Genomic DNA, 17,750 nt, shown 5'->3' on the forward strand with positions numbered 1-17,750 from the left:
AAAGGCAGAGTTAATGGAACTTGCTAGGCTGTAGTGTGAGCTACTTCTGGGTTTAGTTGGTCTATTTGAAGTCTTCTTTTGACTATTGAGCATAAGTCATTTACCCCTACATTGTCCAATTCTCTGAGAGCTTTTTGTATTTGAAGGGCATCCCCTGTATAAATTTTTCTGATTCTTCTTGTCCGCTCATTGTGGCGGTCAATTTCAGCACCAGCGTCATCGACGACATTTAAGTTGGCAAGCCGCTGTAAGTTAATTAGGAAATCGTCTGACTGTTCTTTTACGGAATCAAATTTTTTGCTCTAAGTCTAGCTAAAAATTACGCCGTTGGTCGGGGCCTAATCAATGGTTGCGTAACTGTTCTAATGCGTCATCCAGGGCATTTTGTGTTTTCTGTCAAGCGTAGGTAAAATGTATGTAGGTATCTGGCTTGTTGATTGTGATCAGCCGGAATCCTGACACCTCCTGGCCATGCTGGCTCTCAAGAGACCTTCGAATTGGTCCCAATTTTTGTTGAGCAGCCCGGCAAAACCTTTGAGTGATATGTGGGGTTGGTGCGGGGCAGCCATTGCTATTATAGTGTTTTATGAGTGAAAAGAGCAAGTCGATCTTGTCGATCTCTTGTCGGTAAGCCTTCATTTGGCAAAGTTGGTAATTCTGGGTAATCTGATCGTGTAGAGCGCTTGCGGCCATTTTTTCTGATTGAGCTCCTACGAGTTTGTGTATATCATTTTCTGTGACTTTAAGCTTTGGTAGTTCTGATTTATTGTTTTTGATAATGAATATTCCGTGCCTCCTGGAGATCGGGGGAACAATTTTGACGTCAGGAAGTTGCGACACGGCATCTAAAATTTGCTTGTTTAACTGTGGTAAGTTTCCCTAAAAGAATAAACCTTAATTTGCGATTTTTGAGTAAAATTGTTCTCAACTGTGCTAATTTTTGTTTGTGTTCCGATTTCTTTAGTTTTGCAGAATGACGCTCTTGATCTCTGTCGCCATATGGTAACTCTCTGCGGAGTGTTCCTACTAATATTCAGGTCCCCAGTGCGGTTTTATGTTTCTTCAAAATAATTTCTAAGTGTTTAGGTTCGAAAGCGTCCGGTATTCTGCTGCGGTATGAAAATTTCACAAGTTCTCAGGATGGCAAATAGCACTAAGTTTTACAAGAATCAATTGAACAATGAATGAATGAATAATTCGTGTTATGCATTTCTTATTTATGCTTTTTATTTACATTTTTGTCCAAGCGGAATTGGGTACATTTTATTAATAGATTTGAAATATTGTAAGTTTTGTTTGAGTCAGAGTCTTAATGCTCGATAGAGAGCAATTCATCCGACATTAGTTGGTTTTTTGCAGCTCGGCTGATGAGGACTACACAACCAGAGAGTTCCGGTTAGCTGTTTGAGAGCAATTAATGCGACGTTAATCGGTTATGTTTACGACTGGAAGAGGTGCATTGATTTTCTAAAGTTTTGCAACTCGAAAAGTAATGCTTGAGTCCGTAAGTGAGAATATCCATTAGTCCAAGGTACGTGATCTAAGTGTAATTCCGAATGCGTGAGTAAATTGTGCAAAATAGTTACTTAGAAATGCTGTTGCGTTATCGTAAACAATTTGGTAAAGCGTTTTGAGTAATAACTTTCTCGCTCAATTCAAAGTATTCAATTGCAGCCTCGGACTTTGCTGGATACACTTGTCCAAATCGAGATAAACTGTGAACAATTACTAGAGATATACGGTCATTACTTCTGTTTGCAAGTTACTGGCAAACCTCAATTTACTGATATGAGTAGAATCTTGTTGGTACGATTATTTGGCAGAAAGTTGATGGTTATGCTGAGAAAAATGTTTGCGGTGTATTTATTGTCAGAACCAGTTATGTATTTGCAGCGTTAAATTATTATCATAATCTGCTCGCCAATCATTTGAGATTTTAAATTGTAATGCAAATTCAAGATTGTAATCTGCATACGTTATATCATCATTGCGAGCTTTTGGTTGTCTTAAATTTGATGCGATATTTAATGATGTAATTTATTGGAATCTTTTGGGGTTAGAGTTTTCTTATCTGAGCCAATGATTAGCATACGAGTTCCTTTTGCAGCAATTTTACAATCTTTTCGAACTGTTTTCAACTTGAAGTATGATTATATTCAAACAAACGACACCGCTCTCAAGTAATTTTTTAGCTTCAAGTTCAGCTTTTTTCAGATTTCATGAATCCACGAGGGTGAGCCGCACTCCAAAACAACTAACAGTAATGCAGATATTAACGCGGTCTAATGATATACTGAGAAACTAAATTCAGTTCCAAATATGTTGGAGTCCTCCGAGTTCTATCTTCAGACGGCACCGGTTGAATCAGCGCCAGTAACCGGTGCCACTAACTTATTACAGAATTTTGAACTCAACTGGGCTTATAGCAAGTTCTCAAACAAAAAGGTGAAGCAGCCCTTGAGTTCTTTTATTTCACACCTTCCTGGACCGGTTGATACTCCAGCAACTGAAGATGAAAGTGGCTTGATGGCGCTTATCGAAAAACCGGGTCCAGTTTTGAAAGAAATTAAACCGCTAACAGGAGCACAACTTACAGGGTTCAGATTGTACCCTGGACCCATACCCGAGCAGTACAAGGTCCCACTTTTGTTGGAAACACAAACACTTAAAGCTAAGAAACACAAAAAGAAGAAATCAAAGAAGCACCGGCATCACTCGGAAGACTTTGAGTTCAATATCAACATTCACTCAGGTAATCTTAATGTAGCCGCCGCTGGTGGGAATTTATCAAAAGGCGGGCCTGTGACGTCATCAATTACGTCGGCATCTTCATTATCATCAGCTGCTTCTACTAAATCAGGAATCGTTACCTCCTCAACTTCAATAGCTTCCGTCACTGCACAACAGGTCGCCACGCCTTCTGTTGCAAGTCAATCGCAAGAGTCAACAGTATCAACATCAGCTATCACGCCCTCAACAAGCAGTACTGTCAAAACTGACGACCAGAAAAAGAATCGCAAGCGAGTGTACGACGATAAGAAGAAAAAGAAGGAAAAAAAGAAAAAGCGTAAGAAGGAAATTTTGAGTGACTGAAAGCGAATCGAAATAATTTAAATGGTTTCTCTTATTTTTCGTTCTGATTTCTAAATTAAGTGTTATTACATGACTTTTTTGTCATTTTCTGGAAAGGTGCATACAGTGATGATTCTTATTAATTATAGCAACAAAATTCTACTTGCTGTTTAAGGGTCATTATTGTTTCGTTAGTTTGTATCTTTGAATCGTTAATTGGCAGCTTGTATTGAGTAAGTTGGAAATTTCTGTTCTCAAATTTGCAATTCTGACTTCAAAATTTTTTGTTGCGTATTTTGCTAACGAACAAATATAAATCTGTATTATTGGTCAACTCAACATTTCGTAGGCCTGAACCGATATCGAGGCTATTTTTTCAATCTAGTCGTGGCTCTTAAAATATAAACTTGCGTTCGGATCTAGAGTCGTCTGTTTTTAGAGCCATTTTTCTTTAAGTTTTTAATAGCTGCCGTCAGCCTCTCAACCGCTATTGTTTAGGTGCTCTCCTTTATTTTAATTCGCGTTACCTTTTGATCACATTTGTAAATCAGTCACGATTTTCACGCTTGACTTCTGGCTGTTTCGACTGAATGGACTCTAAATTTTGCAGCATAGAATTACCCAAAGTAGTGAATACAGTCAAAGTTAAGAGTTGACTTTGAAAAGGAGCGGGATAAAAATCAAAAAGAGCGGGATAAACATATAAAGCGCGGTTCTTAAGTCATAGAGCATTAGTTAATCAAAGGTCATTAGAGTGATTGCTATCTGACATTAGTTTTAAGCTGAATAGGTTTCAGTTTAGAAGCTGAATTAAGGGTTTTTTTTAAGAGAATTAAGATTTTAACTGAAACTGAACGCCAAATTAGAACACTCCTTTTTGTCATTTTCAGTCACGATATGCATCAAGCGCGTCAACGGCGGCTATTTTCCTGCAATTTGCCGGCTATATTTCTAGTTGTGAATTTTTTCATGATCTGGCGAAGTATATTAATCGCAATGCATTTGTTTTAATGGTCCAAATACGCTTGGTCTGCATTGGACTTTGAGGTACTAATGATTTAGACACTTTTTCATCACAACTTTGAAAATGTTGTCCAGTTTTTCTTTGTTGTTTTGTTACTGAGTACCAAAACTGACTGATCTCATTAAAGTTCTTAGAGTTTTGAATGAATCTAATGAATTTTTTCTCAATATATAAATTGGGGTGTTGACTACCTTGAAACCCGTGGTGTTTCGGTAGTTTTGTCACAGTCTGAGTAATGAAAGGTCTCATTGATTTCCGGAGTGAAATAAAGGAAGCTTATCAGCGGCTCGATTTAACTATTTGATATTTTTTATGACTAGACACTATTTAAACGCGAGCTCGGGGCCGTATTTATTATTATTGCTGTCCTACCCTTGAATCTCATTGATTAAAGTCTCCATTAGTCAATAATTAGATAGATAACAATAATAACTAATCATAGGTATAGATTTCTCGCCTTTTTCGGAAAATCTTTATTTGTTTCTCACTTTTGTTAAATTTGGTTTTTTTTCACTTGGACTTATCAATTATTGTTGTTGCTTAAAAGACATTTTTGGATTTCTAAGTAAGAGTAATGGAAACTTCCGAACGAGTCCATTTGAAGGCGAAATTAATAACAGCGTATTGGAAAGAAAACTTTAGTACTTTTTTGACATGTAAATTCTGATTAACAGGAAGCCCTAGCTACTTCTTTCTCAGACGTCTCTGCTTGTTGTAAGCAGTTTCAGTTTTGAGATTTTTTTGTTAAGTTGTATTTTGTTTTTCAAATTTTATTGCAAATGTTTTTAAATTTTTTAATTGAGTATGTGAGTAAATATGATTTGATAACTAATTTGTTGGATGAAACGTCTAAAAACTCAAAGGATAACCGTAGCATACGTTACTCATGACTAAGCTTGTGATTGTCTAGCTCGCGTAACCTCTATTTTATTTTGCGTGCTCAATTTAGATTTATAAGTGAATGTAGAGTAGAGTTTATGTAAAGGATAATAATTAGAGGCCAAGAAGATTTAATAATGAAGTTGTTACTTTAGAGAATTTAAATTGGATTGCATTTCTTGTTGTGTACTAAAAATAGTTGTTTACGTGATGAAAATTTTTAATTCAAAACTGCGTCTGAATTGATTCAATGTCTGTCGTTCCATTTGTACTAGTATTCATTCCAATCAAATAAAGAAAGATGATCTTTGGTTTGAACTCCATTGTTTACATTTCTCTCCTTTTTAAGGTTCTATCAAAGTTGAAAGTACAAAAAGGTCGTTTGAATCTATTAAATGCGATGCAATTATCTAAAAAGTGCATAGATGTTGTTGTCCGAATTCTTCTGTGGGAAACTAATTAATTTGTTGACTTTGACACTGTGTTCTCCTGTATCAAATCCTGTTTTTTTTTTAAAATTTATTTTGTATGTTTACTAAGTTCCAATGCTGAGAAGTCCGTTTTGCATTGTCTTCATAATTCATAGTGCTGACTTCTTTGAAACTATTTTTTTAGTAATTTCTTTTTCGATTTTTTTCAGACCCCACTTGTGGGGGGAGGAACTATATACTCAAATGGGTTTTTTTTTGTTCTGACAATTTTGGCCGATCGATATATTCATCGTAGAGAAATATTAGTGGTATCTTTGAAAAGCTCGTCCAGCGTAGAATTCGAAATTAAAAAGATTTTGAATTTCGTTTTTTTCGAGGAGTTATCGAGGTTTAAAATTTTGTGTGAACACGTGATATTCGGCCTGATTTTGTTCTTTTTTGGGGAAAATTTCGTTAAAATTAAGATTTCTCTAAAAATAGTAATTTCACGCAACAAAATGAATCAATTTTGTGTTCCTAATAGACGAAAAACGATAATAAGGCTAGTTCAGGTCTCATAGGGAAGTTTACTATAAAAAAAATCGAATTCTAATTGAGATTTCCTTTTTTTAGAAAATGTTTGTTTTTTTTTCGTCTTTTCAAGTCAGCTAGAGACTAGTCTATTTTCATATCGAGGTTCAGTTAATAACAAACCTCCTTTACAGTCAAACGAAGCCCAATCAACAAAAAATTTGTTTTCAAAGAATCGTTCATGTTTTTCATGTTTCGACTCTGAGTTTCTGTAATTTAATTGAAATTTTGATTTTCTTTTTTTTTGGTTTTACAAAAATTTTTGGAGTTCTATGGCATAAAGTCTTCGACGAAAAGTGCAATAGGTTTGTTAATGAGCATTAAGTGAACCTATCTAGTTCTTTAAATGAACAGCTGATGGCTTTTAAGGCTTTGTAAATTTTTGGAATTTTTTTTCAACGTTAACCAATCATAAACTTATTTTCGTGAATTGTCAGTCAGTCTCAGTAATTACAGCACCCATGTCCTTCCTACTGCAACCAAAAGTTATCTGGTAAGCAGTTTTATCTTCTAACTATGGGTCATTTGACTTCAATGCAACAAGATTTCAAAAACTTTTTTTCTAAATTTCTGGATATTTTCCTTTTATTGGTTCCTTTTGAAATCTTATCACATTATTTTCATATTGATAGCTCTCATTAGTTTAGAGAAGACGTTCAAAGGATCATAGATAACGTTCTCAGAAAAAACGTATGGTTTAAATGGCTTCTCGCACTTTTCTATTGAATTTTTGGTTTTTGCCTATATTTATTGTTGTTTTCATAGACATAAGACTTATTGTGATGTCTTATTGGTTACCTACGCTAGACAAACATCATTGTCCCCCATCGAGGCATATCTGAGCGTTTTTATTGACATCCGTTGAAAGCTTTTGAATTTTTTGTCTGCCAGGACTTCGTAAACTTATTTTTGTGAACTATAAGTAAGTCTCAGTAATGTCAGGATCCTTATTTTTTACTTCAACTAAAATTTATCTAGTTAGCGGTTTTATCTTCTAATTATTGTTTTTATGACTTCGATGCACGAGTTTTCATAATTTCTTTATAATTTTTTATATTTTTTCGTAATTTTGGTTCCTTTTGAAATCTTATCACATTATCCTAATATTGATAGCTCCCATTGACTTACCAAAGACGTTCAATGGAAATTAGATGATTTTTTCAGAGAAAAACTTATGGTTCGAATGGCCCCGACACTTCTCGTACTTTTCTACTGAATTTTTGGACTTTGCCTGTATTTTGTTGTTGTTTTCATAGTCAGTGACTTGTTGTAATGTCTAATTGATGACTTGTGAGTGACAAACATCGCTGTCGTCCCATCGAGGCATAACTTGGCGTGTTCATAGGCTTCCGTCGAAATTTATTGAATTTAATGGCGTTGATACTAACGGCTATCTCAAAAATTTCGTTGTTTAAATGTATTTATTCATATTTGTTGATTTTTTGATATCATTTTGTTTAAAAATGAATTTTTTTTTGCTGTTAAAGTTATAATTGAAAATAGAAAACTTTTCATTGAAAAATTAATTTTTTAAGGGCCTTTCGCGCGACACTTTTCTGGCGCATTTTTTTTTAATTTGCTGTGTTTGCCTATTCTTTTATTCTTTATGTAGCCTTAAAATACTGACTGGTCTTTTAAGCTTATAATTAAGTATTGAATGAACGACGTTACCCGAAACAGTCAGTTTATTGCGAATGGTGATGAACTTTATGCATTTGCAAAATTTTTCAAACTTTTCAGTTTTGTTGTTCTTTTTGTCATCTTTTAACTTATTCTCATCATTGAGATGTCCCATCCAATTCCTTGTATTTCAAAAATAAACATGTCTACTGATATTTTGTCGAACTGATGTTTTGTTTTTTGGACAATATGCGTTTTTGTAAAAGTTTTGTGAGTAGTATATTTGTTTCTTTTTCTCTTTTAGCACATTCGGATAATAACAGATCCTAATGATTTTCAACGGTGGCCCAAATCAACTGATTTTTTTTCAGCAATATTTCAGCTAAATTATTATGAATAAAAAACTAAAATAAAAATACGTTTTTTGCAGATAATAGCTAATGATTTTAATGGCCTCATTAATTTGTGTTTCCGCAAACTGTTTGTAACTTTTTTGGGTTTTTTCTTTTTCTTTTGTCCGTTCCCATGGCTTATTCTAACCAAAGACAAGTCCCATTGGTTGCATAATGGCTTTTCACTAAATTTACCTAGAATTTTTCCGTTAAAGGCTAATGATTTTGAAGACTTTTGAAATCATTTGGTTTATTGATTTTTGAATTTCGCCTCATTATTTCCATTTCTTCTCTTCTTCGACGTGTTACCTAGTCTCATTAAGGAAAATTCCCATCTGCTGTATAGTTAGGAAAAAGTAATTTTGTGTAGTTAAGGTTTTACTGATTGCATTTTGACGTTGTTACTAGGTGCTTTTGAATTTATATATGGATTTTTTGCCTTGGAATTTGTTTTTTTTTTGCTTATTTTGTTAAATGTTTTTTTTTCTCGTAGTCTTTTTAATGGCAGATCTCGCGAGTGTTGTAATGAGGCATGGCATTATGTAATTCACTCAAACAATTTTTTTTGTTGACAAGTCAAAAATGTAGATGAGCTCGGGTCGGAACATAATGTGCGAACGCACATTAACGAGCCTCCTTGTTATGTTAGATGTTGTTTTTCTAGTTCAAAAAAGTGTGAACTTTTTAGTTCTGGTTGGTTTTGCTTTTAGTGTTGTGGCCTTTCAATCTCATTTATCAAAAACAACTTTAGTCAAAATTGAATTATCTGAATCTAAAATTTTTTATTGATAGCTTAAAATGATCATAAATATAAAATTGACTTTATTTAGATCCGTAAAAAATTGGAAGTTTTTTTCTTCACTCATTTTCATTTTTCACTCATTTTGTATTTTGTTCAAATTGTGAGCGCTGACAGATCCGACTTGTTTTCTGAGGCGGTGTTATTGAAAATTGTATAAATGCGGATGTTTTGAGTTTTTGCTTCTAAATTTTGGAAAGATGTTACCTTTCAGTTTATTGTCGACTGGTAAGTTAGTCTCTTTATCGAGATGTCATAGCTGCTTCGTGCTCAAAGGGTTTGTTGGTTGAAGTTTGGAGTTTACTGTGAAATTGTATGGTTTTCTAATTTTAAGCACAAAAATTTGCAATGATGTTTTCGAGATTTTTCCTCCATATATGTGTGTTTATATGAGTTCATAACCGAGTCGGTTGAACAACTTTATCACAACTTTAAATAATAACTTATTTTTCTACGACTTTGTGCTTTCAAAACTGGATAAGCTGGTAACGGTCAGTGGGCAGTTTTGTTGGAAGCCCTAAGCTGGCTTCAATAGTCTTTCAAGTGCTTAGTGTGTTGTACCTGCTCGAAGGCCCTAAATCTAAGGTGAAGTAGTCATTTTTTGAAGTTTTTGCGCCCGAAATAATTCAATTTGTCTCGTTTTTTCTTCAGTTTTTTCGTTAACAGAGTATAGAAATAACGCTTTTAAACTATCATAAAGTTCTTTTACAAGCCACTAGTTTTTTTGCTTTTTTTCCTATATGTTTTGGTAACACAATCTTAAACAGCAGTCAAAATGGTTCATGGTTCCTTTTCCTCATTTTCGTCATTTTTTGCCAGTTTAGAAATAATACTTTCAAAATATTGTAAATTGTTTTCTTTGCACTCAAATTTGTTAAATGATGAGATTGTTGTGATTATTTGGAAGAAACAACAACAAACTTAGAAGTTTTCTCTATTAAAGGTTCAAGAACAAAAGAAGAACATACCTGACGGACTCTAGAACTCTATTGTTGTGTTGATAGATAATGGCCACAAAACTTAATTTAAATCCGGGTCTAATTTTGTCTTGGCGCTATCATTATCTGTCTCAATGACCCACCAATCGCATTTCAGAAGTGGAATTCTTTGAGCTATGGAAATATGATTTCAACCTCCAATTGATTAACTCAATTATACCAAGATTATGATTTATTCTCATTAAAATTACCAAAAATAGAAAATCAGGTCTGGGACTCGGAACTAAAATCTTTTCGCATGTCAATCATGTAAAATAATTTTAACCAATTAAGTTTTTCTCAGTATATTTTCCATAGATAGGTACTATAAATGCGAGCTAATTTTTGTATATTTTCAAATCCAATTTTAATTTAAAAAATCAACTTATTGAATTTCTTTGACCCGTGTTATCGACCACGACAATGCTGTCCAGACCACCAGCAGACAGACAATTTCTGGTTCTGCAGAATGCAGAATCAGCTACTGCTTGGATTGTCTTTTCTGGCGAAATGTCGCGCAGTCAAGAAAGAGGACAAGATGAACAGAGATGTTACTATAGTGGTTCTACAGGTAACCAATTTCTTAGTATGTACGGGCAAGATGCAATTTTTAATTTTAGGAGCCTAATGAGTCCTAGGAATTCGATAGACACCCCGTATACATACGTCAGATTGGCGATTCAAAATTATATTTCTCCTAAAGATAGTGTTAACGGCCGAAAGGTTCTGTCCGTAATACAAGGTGTAGGGGATTCAAACGACGGTTTCCTAGCACGTCTCAGTGAAGAAGCACGCTATTGTGACTTTGAAAAACTCAAAACAGCTGCCAACCCCGAAGAGGAGTTGGTGAAAATAAAGTCAGGATTGAGGGACCTTCAAGCAAAACTTAGACTACTAGACGGTACTAAAGCAAAACCAGCAATGTCGGTTACTGAATTGACCTTGAGCTTGCTGTTCAGAAGTCAAGCAATGGCTTTTGCAACCTCCTCATCAGGTTATAAGCCCTTTCATGTGAAAGAAAGTTGGGTGCACCTTCAAAATGACTACTTGAAAACAAAACGAAAAATTTACGGCTCATAAAAAAAGAACAAAATACGCTCTAGGTATGGACAGAAACCACATTTTAGTAGAAACTGTCAAGCGCTAAGTAAAAAATGCAACACGCGTGAAAAGGATGAACTTCTCAAAAATGAGAAGCCAAATTCAGGTAAGCATAAAAAAACAAAATAACTATTAGGAAAAGAATTCCGCAGGTGCAAGCATCTCCAGAAGAGATGGAATGTTTTATACTAAAGAACAAATCTTTTAACTTGTCTGTGACATGGGAATATTACAATAAATAACTGCAAAGTAAAAGTGCAGGTAGACACAGGTGCGGATAGCACAGTCATATCATCTAAAATATGGACTGAGCTTGCTAAACCTCAGTTGGAATTTATGACATCTCGAAGCTTATGATGGTCAGCAATTAACGATTCTGAGATCACTTACTTGAGTGGAAAGGAAACACACGCACATAAACATCGAGCAGTTTTGCAGTCTGAAAAAGAATTTAGACTGCTATGAAGAAACCTTCTACCCAACCACGGTGTAAACAGCACCACAGTCGAATTCTTGCCTGCTGTAACGGGTTGCAAAGCTCTTGTGAAGCTGCTACCTGGATCACAGCCAATGTTCTGCAAAGCCAGCAAAATACCTCTTCAAGACAAGGTCACAATGAAGCTGGAGTGCATGGTCAGACAGGGCATCCTTGAACCGGTACAGCCAAGAGACACTAATGCATCTCCAGTGTTGTTGCAGAGAACGAGTGGAGAACGGATACGTTGTGTGGACTTGAAAGTGCATATCAATGGCAAGGTAATGGATGAGGACTACCCAATACTAGACATGAAGACGATTTTCCTCAACCTACATGGGTAAAATTAATCCCAGATGCCTACTATCAAATTGAAATTGACAAAGATGCGAAAGACATATCCACAATCAACACATCTCGGGACTGCTCAAGATGTGCTGACTACCTCAGGGATTGAAAACTCAGGGATCTTTCGAGACCTTGTTTTGGTTTATGGAACTGTCAAGAGAGCAGTTTATGGAGCAGTTGGACAAGAGAATGCATGCAGTGAACAGTCGACTGTGAGAAGAACTTTATTATTGATCAGAAAAAATCTAACTAAAAAGCAGTCAATAGTGTGAGTTTTTTGGGATTCTCGATTTCAAATGAGGGAATAGCATTAGATCCCGAACATTTTGAAAAAAATGCAATAACAGGAACTAACAACAAACAACTCGAATCGTTTGTTGGGCTAGCAAATTTTAAGGGAAGGTTGATTTCTGGTTTTGCAACAAAAATGCTACCCTTAACTGACACAGCGATTTCTCATAGGTCAATATGCAACCAGAAGTTTTCGAAGACTTAAAAATTGAAGTATGTGCTAAACCACTTGTGCAGCCATACAGTTTGAAAAGGATGCAGGAGTTACCACTGACTCTATTCCTTGAAGCCATTTCTTGAAGGTAGCTTAACCTATAGACAGACCTCCACAAACGCAAATACCCTGCAGAGGGCACTGACGGCACATCGCAACACTTCAAATGCAGTAGTCAAAACTCTTTTTTGAACTTCTATTGGGACGCAGAGTGAGACTACCAGAATTTGCCAATTTTGACTTGTGCGAACCCATGCTATTCAAGGCCAATGAAAAGACGAAAACAATTCTTGCTACCTTCATCATTAGGAAGGTCTTGAACACATTTTTCATACAACGTGAAAACTCGACTCTCACTATTGTAGTAAGCGACAACCAAATTGTGAGACTAGACAAGGATAATGTGAAAGCTGAACCACCAGTGGAAGAGACCATATCTCAATCAGAACCTCAAGTTCAGAACACAGATGTGGGACCTTCACATCAAGACGAAGCTTCTGCAGCCTCATCAACTGCAGAGCAACGACAACCCTAATCATAAGAGCTTTTACGAAAATACACTAGCAGTAGACAACAACCCGACAGATTTGGAGAGCCTGTAGCCTCAAACTTGCTTATGTTAGGAGGGAGGATGTGATAGTTTCGAAGAAACATCAAGAAACTTAGAAGTTTTTTCTATTAAAGTTTAAAGAACGAAAAAACTGACCTGACGATTTCTATTGTTGTGTCCATAAATAATGGCCAAATTAGTAACCTTGAATCCTATTCTAATTGTCTTGGTTCTATCGTTATCTTTTTGACTCATCAATCACTTGTCCAAAGTGAAATTTTTTGAGCTATGATAATCTGATTTCAACCACCAATTTATGAACTCGAATATACCAAAAATATAAATAATTCTCAATAAAAGTTCCGAATGATCCAATTTGAATTTAAAATTCAACTTAGTGATTTCTTTTTGACCTGTGTTATCGACCACGATAATGATTTCGCCCCTTGAGAGTATCCTAGTGAACGTCTTTTCTTGCTCTTTCAGGTTTTAGTTGCTCTTAAACAACGTTGTAGCACTTATAAGTCTTGTGGTCTTTTTATGCAATTTTTGTTTAGCCGAGTTCTCGTTTGACTATTATAACTGAAATTAAGATTAGCATTGGACGTGGTAACGGACATTAATTAAAGACAGATTTAATTTGAACTAAATTAAGCAGATTTAATTACATAACATCATTAAATAGAATTAAAAATTCTATTGGCCGATTTTGTGTGACCCTTTTATTTTTTGTTCTCTACAACTGGAGAAAAAGTTAACCCTCGGAGGCTTTCTAGAGCCTCCGGAGGCTCTTTAGGGCCCTTGGCTCAATAGACTCGAAGTATGCAATTCGCCGGAACTTTTGGAGACATAAGACACATTGTTGTGTGAAAGGTTGTTCCTAGAGTTTGGTCTGAAAAAGAGCAACAATGTCGAGACGAGCTTTGAGTAACAGGAAAAAAGTCTAAAAAACGAATTGAATCTTTGAAGAATTTGCAGATTGAATTTGAAAAAAAGTTAAGCATCCTAATTAGCTTTTAAGCAATCTTTCCGGTAGCTTTTAAGCGTAGTTCTTAGCTGAAATGTGGAAACATTGAGCTGAAATGAGGCGCAAATTTCTCTGAAAGATTCTCGAAATAGAAAAAATCCAACTTCAATTTTGTACACTTGACGGTCTTACTGATGATACCACCCATATCTTTCTTTCACTGACAAAGGAGATTGGCATCGGCAGCGCGTCCCACTGGCTGGAAGTGTTTCTGCCTATCAAGTGAACTTTTTCATCATGTGGGTATAAGTAGAAACACATGAGTAAAGCGGGACAAGAGTATTATACAAATCTGAGGGTAGATTTGAAAAAATCTACCAATTCCTGATTTTGATCTCATTTTGCTTTCTCATTTTAAATTTAACGGTGCAGAAGTCAGAACAAATGTACAAAGATTGGCCGATCAATAAGACAACGGGAATCCTTTGTGTGTAGTTTCTTACAGCCACTAATTGAAGTGAGAATAATTGTGATGATTGCACCATGTGTCGGTTTAATGCAAGCTTTTAGTTGACCACTTTTATATTTAGAATCGCGCGAAGGAGAAAGAGGCAATTAAAGAGGAAAAGTTATTGATGGTATATTATTAACAGCCAACAACCCGAGCACTGTAAAAATTTGAAACGCATTTGAAATTTGTTTTGGATACATTTCACCTTCAAAACCTGATTTGTATTCGGAATTTAATTCTGCTCTTTCGAAAATCGTTAAGTTTTTTGTACTGGTGTCTGCTTTGTCTATTTACTGTTAGCTCCAAAAGTGGAATGATTAGTTAGCAGGACTCTCTAGTGTACAGCACAGAAGTAGTGATACAAGCAAATTAAGTGTTCGTGTTTTTATAAGCAGTTTACAAGCATAGTTAGAGTTTTTTAATGCTGATAAATGAAGCATCAATTCGCATTGACTATTATAGACCCAACTGGCTACTACCGAAGCCAACCGCTTGCCGGTTTTTGGAGAGCAATTTTGGAGAGGTTATGTTTATCATACTTAAGCGGATAGTTTGGTCTGATGTTTGGTTGTAATAGTTTCACATCAAGTCCGACAAGCTCCTGAGGCATTGCCAACTGAACTACTTCTGCTTGCGTAAATACCGGAAATATACTTTATTACCTTATAAATAATCCTACTTAGGCATTACTATTCTTTGTCTCAAATTATGCTATTCACTGAAACTGGTTTGAGGAAACATTTATTAATGGTGTGAAGTGCTGTTCTTAATTCCTTGAAGAGCTGCAGCGCCTCTCAGTTACCCAACCCCCCCCCCCCCCCACACACACACACACACACATCCTCCGTTCACCCTACTCCTCCTGTCGATTTGAACCCCCAACTTTTTTCACAATTTGCCCAAAGTTAATCGGTTATTTGATTAATAGCAGAGTTGAGCTTTTACGGGCTTGCTTTTGTTACAATTCATAGAATCTGAATTGTGTTAGAGGGTTGTCTTTTTTAAGATTTGTTCACACATTTTCATGAATTTTGAAGTAATTGGAGAAGTGATTTTGGTCAAGCGCAATAGGAAGTGGAGAAGTGGAGCGACAAAGCGAGTGGTTTTTTGCGGAGGATTTTTTTTACTCCAATTTCGAAGTACAGTAAGAAAACGGTGCTTGAACAAAAGTTCGCTTCCTTGATTGTGGTTTTTCGTTGAAATGCGGCTATTTGACTTTGATTTTTGCAATTTCAATTTTTGATCAATTTTTTCTTAGTGGTTTTCCCGATCCATTTATTTTCCATTCTAGGTCTTATCATTTGTTTATTTAATTAAAACGCTGTTTTTTATTTGGTCGTCAAGATTTTTGCTGCGACCATTGGGCTTCGCGCTAAAAGGCATATTTTTGTCGACGCCAGACAATTGAAAAAAATAGTATCAGAGCGCTTCAAAGGTAGTTGTACACCAAAATTTTCTCACAACTAGAAAATGACTTCTGCTCTAAAAGCAATAATTTTCTATCTCAATCGCAATTTTCAACCTAATTTTAATTATTGATGTTGTTATTTCCAGAAACTTTCTCTAGAGACCAGCAGAAATGCTCCAGCATTTGAGGAATTGGGTTGTCAACTGGCGTTTGAAAGAATAATTTTTAATTTTTGCTGATATATTGTATAACTCTAACAATCAGTGATAATTCCGGGTTTTTAAAAATTGACATTTACTCATAATTTCTTCACAAAAAAGTGACCTTTACTGTTTTGCTGTAAAGTTCCGATGCTTTGAATCTAATTCTAAGCCGTTCCTAAGAGTGAGAATTCTGAAGTGTCATATAAAAGTTTCTTCTATTAATAGGGAGTGGGAATAAATTTAATGGGAAAAACTAAATATTAATAATTTAATATTGCTTGATCTTCACTTTTGTTGCTATGAATATGTAAAAACTTGCTATCAGTAGGTTGAGGAGGCCGCATAATATAAGCAGCAAATTGGTGGATGTTTTTGATTAATTCGTAATTTGAGCTACTTGTCCGTAACAAAACCTGATAACTCCTAAGGTTGTCTGAAAATGATTTTTCATACTATCAGATTAAATATTAAATCACTGTCATCATTTTAAAATGAGATTGCAGGTGAATGAAGACTAATTTTGGTTCGCTGTTTCTGTATAGTTACTGCGTTACAGGTATTAATTTTTACAAATGCTTAAATTTTCAGAAAAACAAAAAATTGTTCCCATATAAATGATGCGAAAAAGGTACTGAAGAGAAATAGCCGAATATAGTTCATTGCTTCTGGTCTTTCAGCTATGCTGCTAGATAGTTCGAAATGATCGAAGAAGAGAGAGCTTTGTATACGTTGAAGAATTTTTTCTTGGCTGCCATTCTATGTAACTTAGAGACAGCGCACCTGCCGCGTACAGACAATTTTGTCAATTTTTCCTCTTTATCTCCACAAACATATTGTAACACATGTGACGAATGGCCGTGCAGTGTTGGATATGAGAATAAATCAACAACTGGTCGCTCGACGCCATTTTTGGTCGCCTGATTCCACGAAATCGATTTTTTGTTTTGGGGCATCTGTCGGCAAGCATGGTCTCTGGGACTCTAAAAAAGACTTCTGGTGCTGCAGCTTGTGGTTTCATAAGCTCACACCATATATCTTCTCTAATCCACAGTTGATGGGATCAATTCTCTTCGGAGTTTTTAATTTACTCCATTTCTTTTGAGCTTGCAATTTAAACCTAAACCTTATTTCGTTCTGCTTATCCGAATTTAGAGAACATTTGAAATGAATGGCCAAGTGAACATATACCGAGAGTGGGCGTAAATTATTGATATTAACTGCTACATGCCAAATAAATTAGGCCTTGTAGTTCAATATAACTGATTTAGTTAATTGAATATAGTTAATGGACATCGTTGTTGAAGCAAAGAATACGTCACTTGAGAGCTCTTGAGCATTTTGTCTTGGAAATGCTCCTAAATTTGATAATTTTTGAAAGACTTCAAGAAATATTTCAGAATGATAAATCTTTGAAAAGAAAGTTTCTGAAATTCCTGAAATTTGATTTTGGTTTCAAAATTATGCTTGAACAATTTCCGAAAAAGTATTCAATTAGAACAAAGATATGGGCTGATGATGTGAGAGGGCAGTATAATTTAATATTTAAAGAGCTTGTAAAAGTGCGAATGAAATCATTTTTCTAAAATCCTTCAAATTTATCATGGTTTTAAAGAACCTTACTTAGAAATTCTGGATTATCGTATTCATGTATATTTGCCAACCATTGATGTTCGTGCAGCTGGTTAGTCAAATTTTTGTGCTCTCATTATTAATTGCTCTTGAACAAAATTCGTAGCAATTATTGTAAACGTGTGTGTCTTTTTATGCAAATTTTTTGCTTGACAATTTTGCGCTTTTTTTCTAGAACATTCTTTGACTTCTCAAGTGACTTTTTTTTACGCTTTCGTTCATCATTTTTGAGTGATCTCTATTGCTCTCCCCGAAGTAAATCTTGTTGCTAATTTATAATCGGATGCAG

The 17,750-nt window shown here is 35.2% G+C and overlaps 2 protein-coding genes across 2 annotated transcripts in view; one reads left to right on the forward strand and one right to left on the reverse strand.

The window, feature by feature from the left end:
* LOC142336586 (activating molecule in BECN1-regulated autophagy protein 1-like) overlaps window positions 1-17,750 on the reverse strand; it is a 329,506-nt gene that overhangs the window by 296,664 nt on the left and 15,092 nt on the right. The window lies entirely within an intron of this gene.
* Window positions 2,194-3,166, forward strand: LOC142347249 (uncharacterized). Its single transcript, XM_075398921.1, has one exon. It carries the CDS (start codon window positions 2,320-2,322, stop codon window positions 3,091-3,093), a length of 774 nt encoding a protein of 257 aa, XP_075255036.1. The 5' UTR covers window positions 2,194-2,319; the 3' UTR covers window positions 3,094-3,166.

The sequence above is a fragment of the Convolutriloba macropyga genome, chromosome 1 (assembly GCF_964194025.1).
Source record: "Convolutriloba macropyga chromosome 1, txConMacr16.3, whole genome shotgun sequence".
Classification (NCBI taxonomy): Eukaryota; Metazoa; Xenacoelomorpha; order Acoela; family Convolutidae; genus Convolutriloba; species Convolutriloba macropyga.